The sequence below is a fragment of the Nicotiana tomentosiformis genome, chromosome 1 (assembly GCF_000390325.3).
Source record: "Nicotiana tomentosiformis chromosome 1, ASM39032v3, whole genome shotgun sequence".
NCBI classification, from domain to species: domain Eukaryota; kingdom Viridiplantae; phylum Streptophyta; class Magnoliopsida; order Solanales; family Solanaceae; genus Nicotiana; species Nicotiana tomentosiformis.
The window spans coordinates 123,640,998-123,658,678 of record NC_090812.1 but is presented as its reverse complement, the minus strand read 5'-3'; the positions used below and the strand labels follow the sequence as shown (position 1 = coordinate 123,658,678).

Sequence of the window (17,681 nt, the reverse complement as noted above, 5' to 3'; positions counted from 1 at the left end):
AATCTGTGAAATTCTTATGATGCCGACTATTACTCAGTCCCTAGTTCATGTTTAGTTTATATTGTTCATCAGTCCATGCTGATTTTTTATTACTCTGGGGTCTAATTTTTCCTTTTGGTAATCACGTTGGAGTCACGAACTTATTTCTCAAAATGAGGATATGACTTTATGGCCTATACTCTTTTGTTTTCTCGAGGCCTGTCACCTGCCGTCCTTTCCTTCACTTGACTATAGACCCTGTAATATTGTCATCTTTTTGATCTACCGTTGTCATCCTTGTATAAGATCTTACTCATAATGCTTCATTAACTCTCTTCTTATTTCCGCTAACATTTATGTCTATCACTTTATTCTGAAAACTCGAACAAGACATTCTTTTGCTTTTAGCTCCCCTTTACTCCATCCAGTGGCTCTTCGGGTTGTTTAACGTTTTCGCTCTACTAGGGACGGGAGTCACACTAAGATAATATTTATCCCTTCCAGGCTTCCAGTGCCTATCTTTGTAGTACTCATATCTAGTTGTACTATTTTAGAGTGCAACATCTGGGCGTCTCACAAGGAGATCTATTAGCACATTTGCAATATCTTTTGGAAATGTCAGCTAACGCTAATAATACATCCACCATTTGGGTTACCCTAACCCCAGCTAGATCCTGATATCCTGCCTTCTCTTATACTACTCAAAAGGCTTATATTCCTCTGCGATAATCTTCATTAGCTGGGTAGCTCGTACCCTTTTTCATCTTGCTTCTTTTACTTGCTGAAACTTGTATCTACCTTCCGATTCTCTTATTCCTTTTCACTATGTGGGTAGATATTCTTACCTTAAGGCTCCTTATCAATAAGCTTACACACATGTTTTTCTGAAAACTTCACATTTACTCATCATAAGCATCATGAAAAATCGAGTTCCTCTGACTCAACTCTTCCACAGCTATATCTCTTACCAACCGTCTTTCCGTAAGTAAGTAGGCATTGCCGTATTATGAATAAGATAGAGTTTAGGAAATTGAGTTCTTACAACTGAGATCTACCACACGATCTAGAGTAAGAAGTAAGAGTGAAAATCCTAAATGCCTTGTAGCCTCGTGCTTATAAGTGCGGTGCACAACACACCCAAAAATAAGACTCTACTAGACACGGCTTGTAGACTCCCTAGGACAGAACTTCTCTGATACTACTTTTATCACGACCCAAATCAATGAGCCGCGATGGGCACCCAGTACCTTACTCAACCGAGTACCTACGTAACGTATCTTTCTTATTACATCATCATATACACGTGACATACGGGCCTAATAGGCCAACATAATCATTTATAAACTCAAAACATAGGCCGACAAGGTCGTACAATCTTTCACGTACACGATATATGTCTACAAGCCTCTTGGAGTACATAATTGTCATAAAGGTCGGGACAGAGCCCCGCCATACCAAACCATACACATCTAAATCATACTGACCAAACAAGCAACTCCGGAGCAAATGGAGTGCACCAATATATTCTGCTGAGATGATCGCCTACTTGGAGGACTCTCGACCTGCGGGCATGAAACGCAGCGTCCCCAGGCAAAAAGGACGTCAGTACAAATATTGTACCGAGTACGTAAGGAACGAAAATCAGTAAATAATAGACATGCGAGAAACATGGAGTAAAAGACTCGACATGTACGTCTGCATAGCTCTGTGAATCATTTTATTTTTATAATGTCATGCATATGCGTTTAAATGTCATACCATGCATAGGTATATGTGTTCATAATATCATCAAGCCACTGAGGGCATCCCATCATATCATTTCGGCCACTGTGGGCAAATCATCAACGTATACTAGCTGATCAGGTGGTGGTGCGTATATAATGCCATAATCTTTTTTCATATCCCATATACATATAATATACCTATATACGCGTATATAACACCATCTGGTCATGGGTAAATGTATATGTATAAATGCATGAAATGCATAAGAAATACGTTAATAATATTTTCTCGGAATATCATAAAAATAATATGCCTGTCGGATAAATTTTATCAAATACGTATTTTTCTGAAACCCATGAACAGAAGATATAATAATAATTCACATGGAGAATCAAGAATATAGACACCCTTAATATTTCTATAAATAGAGTCATTTATAGAAATTGTGCATTTGCTCGTTTCGTTCGTGTCGTATAGATAATGCCAAAAGAAAGAAGGGATAGCCTTAACATACATGTAAAAGCAAGCACAAAATATATCCTGAAATCAATGTTTTGCAACCAGCTAAAACTTTCCACCAGAAACCCATATAGATCGTCACTGAAGCAATCTCCACCAGAAAAATAACTCCAGCACAACATTTTTTTAAAAACTATTACCCAAAAGAAAGTAAAAAGCTACGAAGGAATTCCCACCTAAGCTCTTAACATACATCATCTACAGAAAGCAAAGCATATTGGATAGTGATGTAAAGAGATTGTTGGAATTGAGAGCTTCCTCCGTAAGCTTAAGCAACTATAATATTTTGAAGAACGTTAGACTTTAGCCACCCAAAATCATGCGACTAGGTGGTGCAATATTGTTACTTGCATAGCCTTATTTGGAAGATACGTATGTAATTTAAGGAACTACCTGGAAAAGTTTTTTTGAATACAAATGACTAATGACTTAATGCTTTTAATCTAAAAATGCCACCTTACCAAAGTGATTCAATAGTCACTTGATATATTTCCATGTGGCTGCCACGTTGCCTTAGTCTTTATCCAAAGTTTTGCCATTCAAGAGTCTTGATATATTTTCTTAGCCATTCAAGAGTCTCGATATATTTCTATCCCATTATCCAATAATTTACATAATTAAGGATTATCTCTAATTACTTAAAATACTACTTACTTTTAACATACTTTGTACACCTTACTATTATGGTCATGTGGTACCTTGTATGGTATTAGTCCATAAATACCGAGTATTTTAGCTCGGACCGTATTTTATTCCAAAATATCAAACTTCAACGAAAATCATTTTCTTCGATTTGCTTACCCTCTCACCTTCACGAATTTACTCATTACTTGTTTCAAATAGCATAATGCTTATAATCTTAAAATAATCTTATTCCCGAACTTACGTTGATTATCTTATGACAAATTCAATGTACAATACTACAGGGTGTAACATCGTCGTAATAAATTACTGCGGAGCATAACATATATATATATTCAATGAAAAGTAAGTCAATTCCAAAATGTCAAACTTCGACGAAATTCATTTTCTTCGATTTGCTTACCCTCTCACTTTCACGAATTTACTCATTACTTGTTTCAAATAGTATAATGCTTATAATCTTAAAATAATCTCATTCCCGAACTTACGTCGATTATCTTACGGCAAATTCAATGTATAATGCTATAGGGTGTAACATCGTCGTAATAAATTACTGCGGAGCGTAATATATATATATATATATATATATATATATATATATATATATATATATATATATATAATGCTATTTGGTCATGGGTCAATGTACATGTATAAATGAATGCAATGAAAAGTAAGTCAATAAGATCTATATATATGCGTATATAATGCCATTTGGTCATGGGTCAATGTACATGTATAAATGAATGCAATGAAAAGTAAGTCAATTCCAAAATGTCAAACTTCGATGAAAATCATTTTCTTCGATTTTCTTACCCTCTCACCTTCACGAATTTACTCATTACTTGTTTCAAATAGCATAATGCTTGTAATCTTAAAATAATCTCATTCCCAAACTTACGTCGATTATCTTATGACAAATTCAATGTACAATATTACAGGGTATAACATCGTCGTAATAAATTACTGCGGAATATATATATATATATATATATATATATATATATATATATATATATATATATATATATATATATATATATATATATATAATGCCATTTGGTCATGGGTCAATGCACATGTATAAATGAATGCAATGAAAAGTAAGTCAATAAGATCTCTCGAAATGTCACAAAATCAATATGCCTTCGGATAAATTTTATCAATTACATATTTTTCTGAGATCCATGAACAGGAGATATAATAATAAGACACATGGGGAATCAAGAACATAGGCACCCCTAGTGCTTCTATGAATAAAGGCATTTATGAAAGTTGTGCGTTTGCTCGTTTCATTTGTATCATATGGATCATGCCAAAAGGAAAGAAGGGATAGCCTTAACATACCTGGGCCGATTCTCTAAACAATCCCTCTAACCCACGTCTTTTGCGATAAAACACGTAACGGCGGATCGAAGTTAGGAAAAATTCGTATGATATTCTTGAAAAAATTTGTACCGTACTCCCTTAGAATTTGCAATTCACACTGCTATAGCATTATGTAGTTTCGTATGAATTCTTTTGTGGCTCCATCCATTACTTAGCAAAACATAAACATCACACTTTAATGATGTAGGAAGATTTCTTATCATTGTGGTATATGCGTACATAATGTCATCAAGCCTCTGAGGGCATCCCATTATATCATCTCGACCTCAGTGGGCGAAATCATCAACGTATACCGACTGATCAGGTGGTGCTTCGTATATAACGCCGTAACTTTTCCTCATATATATATATATATATATATATATATATATATATATATATATATATATATATATATATATATATATATATATATGTGTGTGTGTGTGTGTGTGTGTGTGTGCGCGTATGTGTGTGTGTGTGTGTGTGTGTGTGTGTGCGTATATGTGTGTGTGTATGTATGTGTATGTGTATAATGCCATCTGGTCATGGGTTAATGTACATGTATAAATGAATGCAATGAAAAGTAAGTCAATAAAATCTCTCGAAATGTCACAAACTCAATATGCCTTCGGATAAATTTTATCAATTACATATTTTTCTGAGACCCATGAACAAGAGATATAATAATAAGACACATGGGGAATCAAGAATATAGGCAACCCTAGTGCTTCTATAAATAGAGACATTTATAAAAGTTGTGCGTTTGCTCGTTTCATTTGTATCATAGGGATCATGCCAAAAGGAAAGAAGGGATAGACTTAACATACCTGAGCTGATTCTCTTAACAATCCCTCTAACCCACGTCTTTTGTGATAAAACACGTAGCGACGAATCGAAATAGGGAAAAATCCGTATGATATTCTTGGAAAAGATTGTACCGTACTCCCTTAAAATTTGTAACTCACGCTGCTATAGCATTATGTAGTTTCGTATGAATTCTTTTTTGGCTCCATCCGTTACTTAGCAAAACATAAACATCACACTTTAATGATGTAGGAAGATTTTTTATCATTGTGGTTTGTGGCCCCATATTTGTGGATTACTTTGCCAAAAATCCCCTAAATATGCCACTTAGCCACATAAGCCAAAAGAGTCACTATTTGGTGTTAGCAAATATAATCCCTTGCTGCCACGTGGGGGTGATGTTTTCACCAAACACTTATCCATCGATTTTTATTTAATATGTTAACTTCTCATTAAAATCTATAATTAACCCATTACTAACATAATTAGGTACTATCCTAATTTACTTAAAATACTAATCACTTTTAACATACTTTATACACCTTACTATCATGGTCATGTGGTACATTGTATGGCACTAGTCCATAAATACGGGGTATTATAGCTTGGACCGTATTTTATCCCAAATTGTCAAACTTCAACGAAACTCATTTTCTTCGATTTGTTTTCCCTCTAACCTTCACGACACTTACTTATCACCTGTTATAAATAACATAATTACCTATATCCTCAAAATTATTCTCATTCCCGATCTTATGTTGATCAACTTACTACGAAACTTTAACGTACGAAAATGCAAAATGTAACATCCTTCCCCCTCTAGAAACATTCGTCCTCGAATGTTAACTCTTAGAGACTTGCGAAAATTTTGCCAGAGTCTCTTCTATAAACTAAACTACTTACTACCAACCTACCACGCAACAAACCAACTAATACAAGGCCATATTCATCAATAGCAATAATGGCCTCACACGACCAATGCCAATAACTAACATGAGAATCCATACACGCATCTTAAGGCTGTGATGTCTCAGTGTGATCCTCCTCTGGAAGAGGAAACAAGTGAGGATACATAGACTTCTTGTCTTCTTTAGCTTCCCAAGTCATTTCTTTCACATTTTTGTTTCTTCAAAGTACTTTAACCGAAGCTACGTCCTTAGTTCTCAATCTCCGAACCTTTCTATCTAGTATAGCAATGGGAGCTTTCTCATATGATAACTGCTATTCTAGAAGGATCTCTGCTACACTTACGGAGCATAGACACATGAAAGACTGGATGTACAGACTCCAAGTCAGAAGGCAAGTCTAACTCATATGCTACCTGGCCTACCTTGTGTATGATCTTATATGGTCCAATGTACCGAGGGCTAAGTTTTTCTTTGTTACCTAACCTCATAACACCTTTTATCGATGATACCTTTAGGAATACCCAGTCGTCAACCTGAAACTCCATGTCTCGTCGTTGATTATCCGCATAAGACTTCTAATGGATTTAAGCTGCTAATAGCCTTTCCTGTATAAGCTTAATCTTCTCGATTGTGTGTTGTACCAATTCTGGTCCTACTAACTTAGTTTCCCCAATATTGAACCATCCGATAGGTGACCTACACTTCTGTCCATAAAGAGCTTTATATGGAGCCATCTGAATACTGGAATGATACCTATTATTATACGCGATCTCAACAAGTGAAGATGATCATCCCAGTTACCCTTGAAGTCTATCACACAAGCCCGTAACATATCCTCAAGTATCTGAATAGTACGCTCAGCCTGTCCGTCTGCATGGGGATGAAATGTTGTACTAAGATTTACCTGAGTCCCCAATACTCTTTGGAAGGATCTCCAGAAATTAGCTATAAACTGAGCACCTCTATCCGAGATAATAGATATAGGGATACCATGAAGTCGTACTATCTCCTTAATGTAAAGCCTTGCATAATCCTTTGGTGAATACGTAGTCCTAACAGGCAGAAAATGGGCTGATCTTGCAAGTCTATCAACAATCACCTATATAGAATCGAACTTACGCTGGGTACGAGGTAAGACTATGATAAAATCCATATTAATTACTTCCCACTTCCAAGTCAGAATCTCTATAGCCTGCAATAATCCACCGGGTTTTTGATGCTCAATCTTAACTTGCTGGCTGTTAGGGCACTGGGAAACAAACTCCGCTATATCCTTTTTCATTCCGTCCCACCAATATATTTCCCTGATATCATGATACATCTTTGTTGCTCCTGGATGGATAGAATAACGAGAATAGTAAGTCTCTCCCATAACCTGTCGGTGCAACCCTACAACATTAGGGACACATAATCGTCCTCGATATCTGTGGACCCCATCTCCTATAATCTCAAATGGTGCCTTTTCCTTCTGAGGGGTTGTATCCCTATAATGAGATAACACAGGATCCTCGTATTGGCGTTCCTTCACTTAAGTTACTAAAGAGGATGTTGCCGTGTCCTGAATAGTAACTCCGGTATCACCTGAGTCTAGTAATAGAACTCCAAGACTAGCTAGCTGATGAATCTCATAGGCTATCCCACTCTTCTCTGGCTGTAAATATGACAGGCTACCCATAGATCTATGGCTGGGGATGTCGGCTACTACATTCGCCTTCCCCGGATGGTATAAAATATCAACGTCATAGTCTTTCAGTAGCTCCAACCATCTCCTTTGGCATAAATTCAATTTCTTTTGCTTGAAGATATACTGACGGCTCTTATGATCCGTATATATATCAACATGAATTCCATACAAGTAGTGGCTCCACATCTTTAGTGCATGAATCACCGCGGCTAACTCTAAATTGTGGGTCGGGTAATTCTTCTCGTGCTTTCTTAGTTTTCTAGAATCATAAGCTACAACCTTACCATGTTGCATAAGTACACAACCCAATCCAACGCCTGAAGCATCACAATAGATAGAATAACCATCGGTTCCCTCTAGGAGTGTTAGAACCGGTGCTGAAGTTAATTTGTCCTTCAATGCCTGGAAACTCCACTCGCAAGCATCAGTCCATTGAAACTTAGCTCCCTTCTGAGTCAACTTTGTCAATGGTGCTGAAAGAGAAGAAAATCCCTCTACGAATCTCCTGTAATAACCTGCCAAATCGAGGAAGCTACGAACCTCCGTTGGTGTCGTGGGTCTAGGCCAAGTCTTCACTGCCTTAATCATTTGGGTATCAACCCGGATACCCTCACCTGAAATAATATGCACAAGGAAAGCAACATAATTCAACCAGAATTCACATTTAGAGAGTTTTGCGTACAACTTCTCTTTTTGTAGAATGTTGAGCACCGTACGCAAATGATCTTCATGCTCAGCCTCTGAATGGGAATAAACCAATATATCATCGATAAATACAATCACGAACATATTTAGAAAGGGTCTGAACACACGATTCATCAAGTTTATGAATACTACTGGGGTATTGGTCAAACCGAATGACATAACACGAAACTCAAAGTGCCTGTATCTGGTTCAGAATGCTGTCTTCGGAATATCTTTCTCCTTAACCCTTACCTGATGGTACGTGAACCTCAAGTCTATCTTCGAGAAACACTTGGCACCTTGCAACTGATCAAATAGATCATCAATTCTCGGGAGTGGATACTTATTCTTGATCGTCACCTTATTCAACTGTCTATAATTAATACATATCCACAAGGAACCATCTTTGTTACTCACAAATAACACAGGTGCTCCCATGGTGATGTACTAGGTCTGATAAAGCCTTTTTCAAGTAAGTCCCTTAGTTGTTCCTTCAACTCTCTCAGCTCTACAGGTGCCATTCTATAGGGAGGAATAGATATTGGTTGAGTATCTGGTAATATGTCAATAGCAAACTCAATTTCTCGCTCTGGCGGAAGACCCAGAAGCTCATCGGGAAATTCATTAACCATAGGAATAAATTGAACGGTTGGTGACTCTACTTTCACATCCTGTAGCCGAACTAAGTGATAAATATAGCCCTTTCTGATCATCTTCATTTCCTTGAGATAAGAAATAAACCTACCTCTCGGCGATGCCGTATTACCTTTCCACTCCAAAACAGGATCCGTGGAAACTAGAACTGAACTATCTTTTATCTATAATCAACGTTAGCATAATAAGAAGCCAACCAATCCACCATTATAACATCAAATTCTACCATATCTAACTCAATCAGGTCTGCTACTGTAGAACGACTATGAACTACTACTATACAGTCTCTATATACTCGTCTAGCTATCACTGGATCCCCAACAGGTGTGGATAGCTCAAAAGGTTTAATTAACTCAGGTTCTATCCCAAACTTACTAGCAACCAACGGAGTGACATACGATAAGGTGGAGCCTGGATCAATCAATGCATATACATCATATGAGGAGACTGATAATATACCTGTAACAACATCAGGTGACGACTCCTGATCCTGTTGACCTGCTAATGCATAAATGCGGTTCTGAGGACTGCTCGAGCTAGATGATCTACCTCTGCCTCTACCACGACCTATTGGTGCTTGTGAACCTTGCCGAGGGGGCGTACTGATGATGACGAACCAGCTATAGATCCCGTTGGCTGAACTATGCTTGCACCACCTCTCATAGGACAATCTCTCATAACGTGGCCTGGATAACCACAAGTATAACAAACACCCAACCCCATAAGGCACTGCCCGACATGCTGCTTACCACACTGAGCACATCCACCCCTATACTGAGAACTAGAGACCCTGGAATTCTGACTAGGCCCTAAATATGTGGAACGATCAAATCTCCTATCGACAAACTGATGGGATGCGCTAGCCGATGGCTGGGCTGGATACCTCGGGTATTGTTTTCTCTGACCACCTCGAAACTCACCAGAAGGACCCAAAGATCTCGCTCTCTTACTCTGGCCCCTATCATGCTCACGATCGGCCCTCTGCCTTTGCTTACGCTCCTCTACACCCTGAGCGTATACCTGAATATGATAAATATCCATGCCTGGCTGAAGTGAAACCGACATACATTTGTTAAGCAGGCGCGACTCCAACCCCATCACGAACCGGGGAACCCGATCCTCCACCCTATCTACAATAGTGGGAGCATACCTAGCCAAAGAATCAAACTGAATGCTGTACTTCCGAACACTCATATTACCCTGCCGAAGGGTCAAGAACCTATCAACTCTGGCCCGTCTAAGTTCTGGTGGCAGATAATAACGAAGAAAAGCCTCTGTAAACTTCTGCCATAATGCTGGAGGGGCATCCTCACATATGGACAACTCCCAAGACTCGTACCAATTAATTGCGACATCCTGAAGTTTATAGGAAGCTAGCTCAACTGACTCAGTCGCAGTGGCCTTCATTACCCTCAAAGTCTTCTACATCATATCGATAAATACCTGAGGGTCCTCATTTGGATATGCTCCAGTGAATACCAGAGGGTCCAAATTAATGAAATCACGAACCCTCGTATTGATGGCCCTATCTGCATGACCAATACCTACCTCCTGACGCCGAGATTGTGCGACTACTAATCGAGTCAATAGCTGAATAACATCTCTCATCTCCTGACCTGGTGCATCTAGCTGAGGAGCTGGGTGTAGAGGGGCATGCACTAGAGTTGGTTCCCCTCGGAGCTCCTCTGGAGAGGCCGGGGTATGTGAAGCCTGAGATAAAATCTCACTACGAGACTCTCCCCGAGCCCTAGTAACTCGTGGCGCTCGACTGGTAGTCTCATCAGCCACGGACTTGCCCTTCTGGGCGGTCGTAGCCTTTGGAGGCATTGCTGAAAACATAACATATCGTTAGGAAAATGAATGATTATATCGCACGATCTAAGATAAGAAGGAAAGATAACATCCTATATTTCATGTAGCCTCTTGTTTATAAATGTGGTGCACAACACACTCATAAACAAGACTCTACTAGACACGGTCTATAGATAAACCTAGGACAGAACTCCTCTGATACAACTTTTGTCACGACCCAAATCGATAGGCCATGACGAGTGCCCGAGCCTACCTGTCTAACACCCCTAAGCATGCGTCTAAGATAAAACATGAAATAAGTATAGGATATGTATAATGTCTAGCAGTAAACTACTGAATTATGTGAATAACATACGCGAGCAAACGTGCCCAAAATTCATATATACATATACATACGGAATATTGTAAGGCGATCCGACAAGGACACATACTATCCGACTATACATGACTATCTACAAACCTCTAATATAGTGTACAACTATATAAAGGATGAGACTGGGCCCCGTCATACCCATATATGTATACAAATGTATCGTACCAAAACCCAAAAGCAGCTCTAGATCAAATGGAGCACACCAACTCTCGCTGAACAAGGATCCTAAGAAGGGGGACCGTCATCCTGTCTACCTGCACCTGCGGGCATGAAATGCAGGCCCCAGGAAATATGGGTATCAGTACGAATAATATACCGAGTATGTAAGGCATAAAAATCAGTACATAGAAGACATAAAAGAAGTGTGGAGTAAAGGAACCTGTAAGCCTAAATAACATTGTGAATCCTGAAATATTTATAATATCATGCATGTGCGTATAAATATCATATCATGCATAGGTGATAGGTTATAAACACCTTTGTTTTAAGTTTTGATGATCTAACAAACTTAATGTCAAGAACCAGATGAGGAACCTGATCCACATTGGTCCACATTCCCAAGCGCATGAAAACAACCAGACTTAAGCTGGAGATGTTCGTCAGTACCTCAGAAGTTAAAGAATCAGCAAGGGGAACATATGGTCTTCAGTTCCCCTGGTGATTGTACCAAGTCAACTCTCCACAGCTGAAAAGTGACTGACTGCACACGCAACAGTACAACACAGTGCAGCAGTCACCTCTATTGGGAAGGACCTTGTACCAAAGTTGCTTACATCATTCAAGTGATGTCATCAATGTTATATTAACATTAAACCAAAGACAAAACATCACTTGAACACTTAGAGAATTTTACTCAAGCACTCCAACAGTGATTAAGCCTCCAGTCAACAATTCTCAAGTGCATCAAGAACAAAGAACAATACGGCTACGGATCAGTTCCTATATCAAGTGATTGTATGTCCTTAGTTGAGTTGTAACTTTGTTAAAGTTCTCAATTGTAATTCCTACTTAGCTTGTTTAGAAGCATTGTATAGGAAACCCTTTGTAAATCATAAACCCTTGTGTTTGTGTCTTGGCTAGAGTTAGTCGAGTTGTAAAATCTTTCTAATAGAGTTATTACAAAGTGGTTTGTAATAGAGGGTTACAAGTTAGTGAGAGATTAAGAGATTAATTCCTAGGTTACATAGGTTGTAATCTGAAAGTTGCTCAGTAGTGAAGTTGAAATCCTATAAGGGTAGGTCGTGGTCTTTAATCCCGTTGAGCCGGAAATTTTCCACGTAAAATTCCTTTTGTCATTTACTTACTTCAGTGTGCGTGATTTTCGTGGGAACTTATAAAGAACCCGATTCTCTATATAGTTTGGTGGTCCCTTAAATTCTATCAATTGGTATCAGAGCAGGTTCTTTCTATCAGGTTAATACCTAGAAAGGATCCTCATGGCTGCTCCGCGAAACTTCAAAGAAGGCTAGTCTACTTACAGACCACCAAGGTTCAATGGCCAATATTATGGATGGTGGAAGACTAGGATACATGACTTGATCATGGCTGAAGATTCAAAGCTATGGGATATTATCTGCGATGGACCCTTCGTTCCTACCAAGAATCTTGGCGACCCAGCTGTAGCCATTCCCAAGACGAGGAAGGAATTCAATGATGCTGATCGAAAGGCCATAGAAAAGAATTTTCGTGAAAAGAAAATTTTTATTTGTGGCATTGGTCCTGATGAATATAACAGGATATCGGCATGCCAATCAGCAAAAGAAATCTGGGAGGCTCTTTAGACAGCTCATGAAGGAACAACACAGGTGAAGCAATCAAGGATTAATATGCTTACAACTGAATACGAGCTTTTCAGGATGAAAGATGATGAATCCATCCAAGACATGCACACTCGTGTCACCTCTATCATCAATGAGCTTCACTCTCTTGGAGAAATAATTCCAAGAAACAAATTTGTCAGGAAAATACTTAGTGTCCTGCCCAACTCCTAGGAAACCAAAGTGAACGCTATTACAGAGGCAAAAGACTTGCAAGAGCTAACCATTGATGAGCTTGTCGGTAATATGAAAACATATGAAATGAAGAACAAGAATGACAATGAAAGAAGTGAGCCCAAAAGGTAAAATAACCTGGTCCTCAAGACATACAACAATGATTCAAGTGGTGAGGATAGTGACATGGCTTACTTGACAAGAAGATTCCAAAAAATGGTTCGCAGGAATAGAGGCATTCCAAAAAGGGGCAGTTCTAGCAAACCAAAAAATTATGACCCCTGTCATAAATGTGGCAAGCCAGGACACTTCATCAAGGATTACCCTCTCCTAAAGCAAGATCAGTACAAAAACAACTTTAACAAAGCATCCAAAAGGAATCTGGTTATGGATAAATGCTTCAAGAGAAAGAATGCCGCTGACAACGTTATAAAGCAAGATCTTACTGTATGGGGAGACTCCTCCAGTGAATCTGAAGAAGAAAATGATCATGGTGATAGTTCAATGATGGCAGTAGAAAGTGAAGCAAATGAGTATGACTCAATCTTTGCCTTGATGGCTCAGTCTGATGATGATGAAGATGACGACGATGATGAGGTAAATTTTCTAGATGTTCAGAGAAATCTGAAATCTTTTTCTCCTAAAAAACTAGTGTCTTTAGCAAATGTGTTAATTGATGCTTATCATAGTCTTATAAATGATAAATATGCATTAACTGTGGAATTAGGAGAAGCAGAACAAACCAGAGATGACCTAGTAGTCGTTGTAGTCGATTTAAAAGAAATAATTGAGAACTTGAAGAAAGAGAAAGATGCCTTAGATGAAAAAATTGCAAATATAGAATATGAAAGGGATAATCTAATGGTCGTTGTGGTAGACCTAAAAGATACCATTGAGTGTGTGAGAAAAGAAAAAGAAGTCTTAACTGAGAGGGTTGCTAACATTGAGCATGAGAGAGATGACCTATTAATGGTGGTAGTGGACTTGAAGGAAACAATTGAGGAACTTAAAATAGAGAGTAGGCCTGAAAATTCTAAAAAGGGAAAGGAAGTTGCAAGTGAGGCACACATTAAGCTTGAAAGTGAGTTAAATTCAGTGAAGTCTAGACAAAACAACTTCATGAAGAACTAGGAAGAGTGAAGAGTGACCTTGAAAAATCACTCAAATGGACCTGGTACTCTGATACTATCACTGCCATGTACACCCACAATGGGGGAAACAGGCAGGGGATTGGGTTCCAAAGGGAAAAGATTCACTACAACCCTCATAGCAAGTACATTACTGTACCTGATAATTGGCTTTGCACTAACTGTGGCAACACTGGGCACTTCAAAGAAAACTGTAAGGCCAGATTTTAGTCACAACAGAAAAATAAAGTTTTCACTGAAAAAGTAACTACTGGTAGAGAACTTGATCCCTCATATAAAAAACGCATGATGCCTGCTTGGACCAGAAGATCCCTCATTCACCCCTTTCCTCATTACAAGGGACCCAAACTCATTTGGGTTCCTAAGTCTAACTCCTGATTTTATTGTGCAGGGACCAGTGAAAAGGAGCAACCTACAATGGTACATAGATAACGGCTTCTCAAAGCATATGACTGGAAGTAAAAATGATTTCCTTTCACTTAAAGCCCTGCAAGGAGGGAGTGTATTCCTTTAGAAATGGCAAGAAAGGATACATTCTGGGAGTTAGAAGGATTGGAAAGTCTCTCTCACACTCAATCGAAAATGTGTACTACGTGAACGGGTTGAAGTACAACTTGCTAAATGTTTCCCAGATCTGTGACAAGGGAAACAAGGTGGAATTTGTGTAAAAAATGTGTACAGTCACAAACCTAGTGACTGGTGAGGTAGTGTTAGTAGCAAAAAGATACAAAAATATCTATGTTGCTGATTTTGAGTCTCTGCAGAATGGTGATCTCAGCTGTCTAAGTATTGTTGATAATGATGTTGAATTATGGCATAGGAGGCTGGGTCATGCAAGCTTCACGTTGCTGAACAAACTGGTCAGGAAAGACCTGGTTCGTGGTCTGCCCAAGTCAAGTTTCAAGGATCACTAAGTGTGTGATGCATGTGTAAAAGGCAAGTAAGTCAGATCCTTATTCAAGCCCAAAAAGGAAGTCAGTACCTCAAGGCCACTTGATCTTCTTCACATGGATCTATGTGGACCCATGAGGGTGGAAAGCAGGGGAGGAAAGAAATATATCTTCGTTATAGTTGACGATTACTCCAGATTCACCTGGACTCTATTTCTCAGAACCAAGGATGAAACCTTTGAAGTGTTTGTTGCCTTCATCAAAAGGATTCAAGTGAAGATGGGTAATAATGTAGCTTGCATCAGGTCTGATCATGGGACAGAGTTCGACAATGCCAAATTTGATAAGTTATGTACTGAAAATGGTGTCACTCACAATTTTTCAGCTCCAAGAACACCTCAACAAAATGGTGTTGTGGAGAGGAAGAATAGAACTCTTGAAGACATGGAAAGGACAATGTTGATTAACAATGGGATCGCAAAGAATTTGTGGGCAGAAGCTGTCAATACTGCTTGCTACTTGGTGAACATGTGCATGATCAGGTCTCTTCTAAACAAGATTCCATATGAACTGCTGAATGGAAGGAAGCCCAAGCTGACACATCTAAGGACTTTTTGGGTGTAAATATTTTGTCCTCAACAATGGAAAGGAAGCTCTTGGAAAATTCGATGCCAAAAGTGATGAAGGAATCTTTCTGGGATACTCATCCCAAAGCAAAGCTTATAAAGTATACAACAAAAGGACTCAATGTGTTGAAGAGAGTATACATGTGATCTTTGATAACTCTCAGCTCTCTTGTGAGAAGGACAGGCGTGTTGACCAAGATGGAGAACCTTTATCTGTTCCAGGTGAAGTTATTGACATGGCAAATGGAAAGAAAGACATGATGAGTCATGTCAAGGAATCCAGTGAAGATGATGCAAATACATCTCCATCCATTGGAGAGGAACCTGGTCCCACGATCACAACAACTGAAGCTGAAAATAGAGTTGTTGATGCAGTCTAAGGTACTCCACTTGCTGAAGTAAGAAGCGGCCAAGAACCTCAGTTAGATATACCTGGGTCTTCTACAAATGAGATTCAGGTACCAAATTGGAAGCAAAAAAGCTCACATCCTCTTGACAACATAATCACCCCTCTTGACTTAGGTGTTCAAATCAGATCAAAAGCCAGAAATTCACTTTCCTTTTCAGCCTTTCTTTCCCAAATAGAGCCCAAAAACATCATGGAAGCATTGAAGGATGCAGACTGGATCATAGCCATGCAAGAGGAGCTTCATCAATTTGAAAGAAACAAGGTATGACACCTGGTTCCTTGACCCGCAGATTGAACTATCATAGGGACCAGGTGGGTATTCAGGAACAAACTTGATGAGTTTGGAAATACAACAAGAAACAAGGCAAGGCTTGTAGTTCAAGGCTACAATTAGGAAGAAGGTATTGATTATGATGAAACATTTGCTCCAGTTGCTCGAATATAAGAATTCTTATTGCCTTTGCATCTCATATGGAATTCACATTGTTCCAAATGGATGTCAAAAGTGCATTTTTGAATGGTTTTCTAAAAGAAGAAGTTTATGTCAAGTAGCCTCCTGGATTTGAGCGTCATGAGCATCTTGAGCATGTGTTCAAGCAGGACAAGGAATTGTATGGACTAAAGCAGGCTCCCCAGACTTGGTATGAAAGGTTATCAAAGTTCCTTCTAGAAAATGGCTTCACCAGAGGAAAAATTGACAACACTCTTTTTCTGAAGAAACGAGGGAGGAACCTGCTCATTGTTCAAGTATATGTTAATGATATCATTTTTGGAGCCACAACTGACTCTCTTTGTGAAGAGTTTGCAAAACTCATGGGGAGCGAGTTCGAGATGAGTATGATGGGAGAATTAAATTTCTTCCTGGGACTTCAAGTGAAGCAATCTAAAAGGGGAACATTAATAAGTCAGCAGAAGTACATCAAGGAGCTACTGAAAAGGTTTGACATGGAAGCATCTAAAGTTATTGACACTCCCATTGCCACAGCTACGCATCTAGACATGGATGAACCTGGTTTCCCTGTAAATCATACCATGCATAGAGGCATCATAGGATCACTCCTGTATCTCACTACAAGCAGACCAGACATTGTGTTCAGCGTGGGTCTCTGTGCAAGGCTCCAATCAAATCCAAAGGAGTCTCACCTGAAGGCTGCTAAAAGAATATTGAGATATCTTAAAGGAACACATGACATGGTTCTCTACTATTCCTCAGGTGACAACTTTGATCTCATTGGGTATGCTGATGATGATTATGCAGGATATCTAGTGGACAGGAAAAACACGTCTGGAATGGCACATTTTCTGGGTTCTTGTCTCATCTCATGGGGGTACAAGGAAGCAAAACTCAATGGCACTCCCAACCGCTGACGCAAAATATGTAGCAACTGCTTCTTGTTGTGCTCAATTGCTGTGGATCAAGCAGCAGTTGGAGGACTTTGGAGTGTACTCAGATTGTGTACCT

The 17,681-nt window shown here is 39.0% G+C and overlaps 1 protein-coding gene and 1 long non-coding RNA gene across 2 annotated transcripts; one reads left to right on the top strand and one right to left on the bottom strand.

The window, feature by feature from the left end:
• Positions 1 to 1,227: 1,227 nt before the first annotated feature.
• On the bottom strand, positions 1,228 to 2,603 carry LOC138903028 (uncharacterized). The gene is made up of 2 exons (XR_011412518.1): positions 2,219 to 2,603; positions 1,228 to 1,541 (listed from the first exon to the last, which is right to left on the bottom strand). It is a non-coding gene; the product is annotated as an uncharacterized lncRNA (long non-coding RNA).
• A 10,093-nt stretch (positions 2,604 to 12,696) lies between these two features.
• On the top strand, positions 12,697 to 14,277 carry LOC138909131 (uncharacterized). Its single transcript, XM_070200287.1, has 3 exons — positions 12,697 to 12,897; positions 13,147 to 13,274; positions 13,374 to 14,277. The coding sequence occupies exons 1-3, from the start codon at positions 12,697 to 12,699 to the stop codon at positions 14,275 to 14,277; spliced, it is 1,233 nt and encodes a 410-aa protein (XP_070056388.1).
• Positions 14,278 to 17,681: the final 3,404 nt, after the last annotated feature.

What these genes read in the sequence shown, in the direction of transcription:
- LOC138909131 (XM_070200287.1), top strand. Translation starts at nt 12,697, where the DNA reads ATGGCTGAAGATTCAAAGCTATGGGATATTATCTGCGATGGACCCTTC. An exon ending in ATGAATATAACAGGATATCG is followed by an intron (nt 12,898 to 13,146) that starts GCATGCCAATCA and finishes CCCAACTCCTAG; the next exon opens with GAAACCAAAGTGAACGCTAT. An exon ending in GAAAGAAGTGAGCCCAAAAG is followed by an intron (nt 13,275 to 13,373) that starts GTAAAATAACCT and finishes AATGGTTCGCAG; the next exon opens with GAATAGAGGCATTCCAAAAA.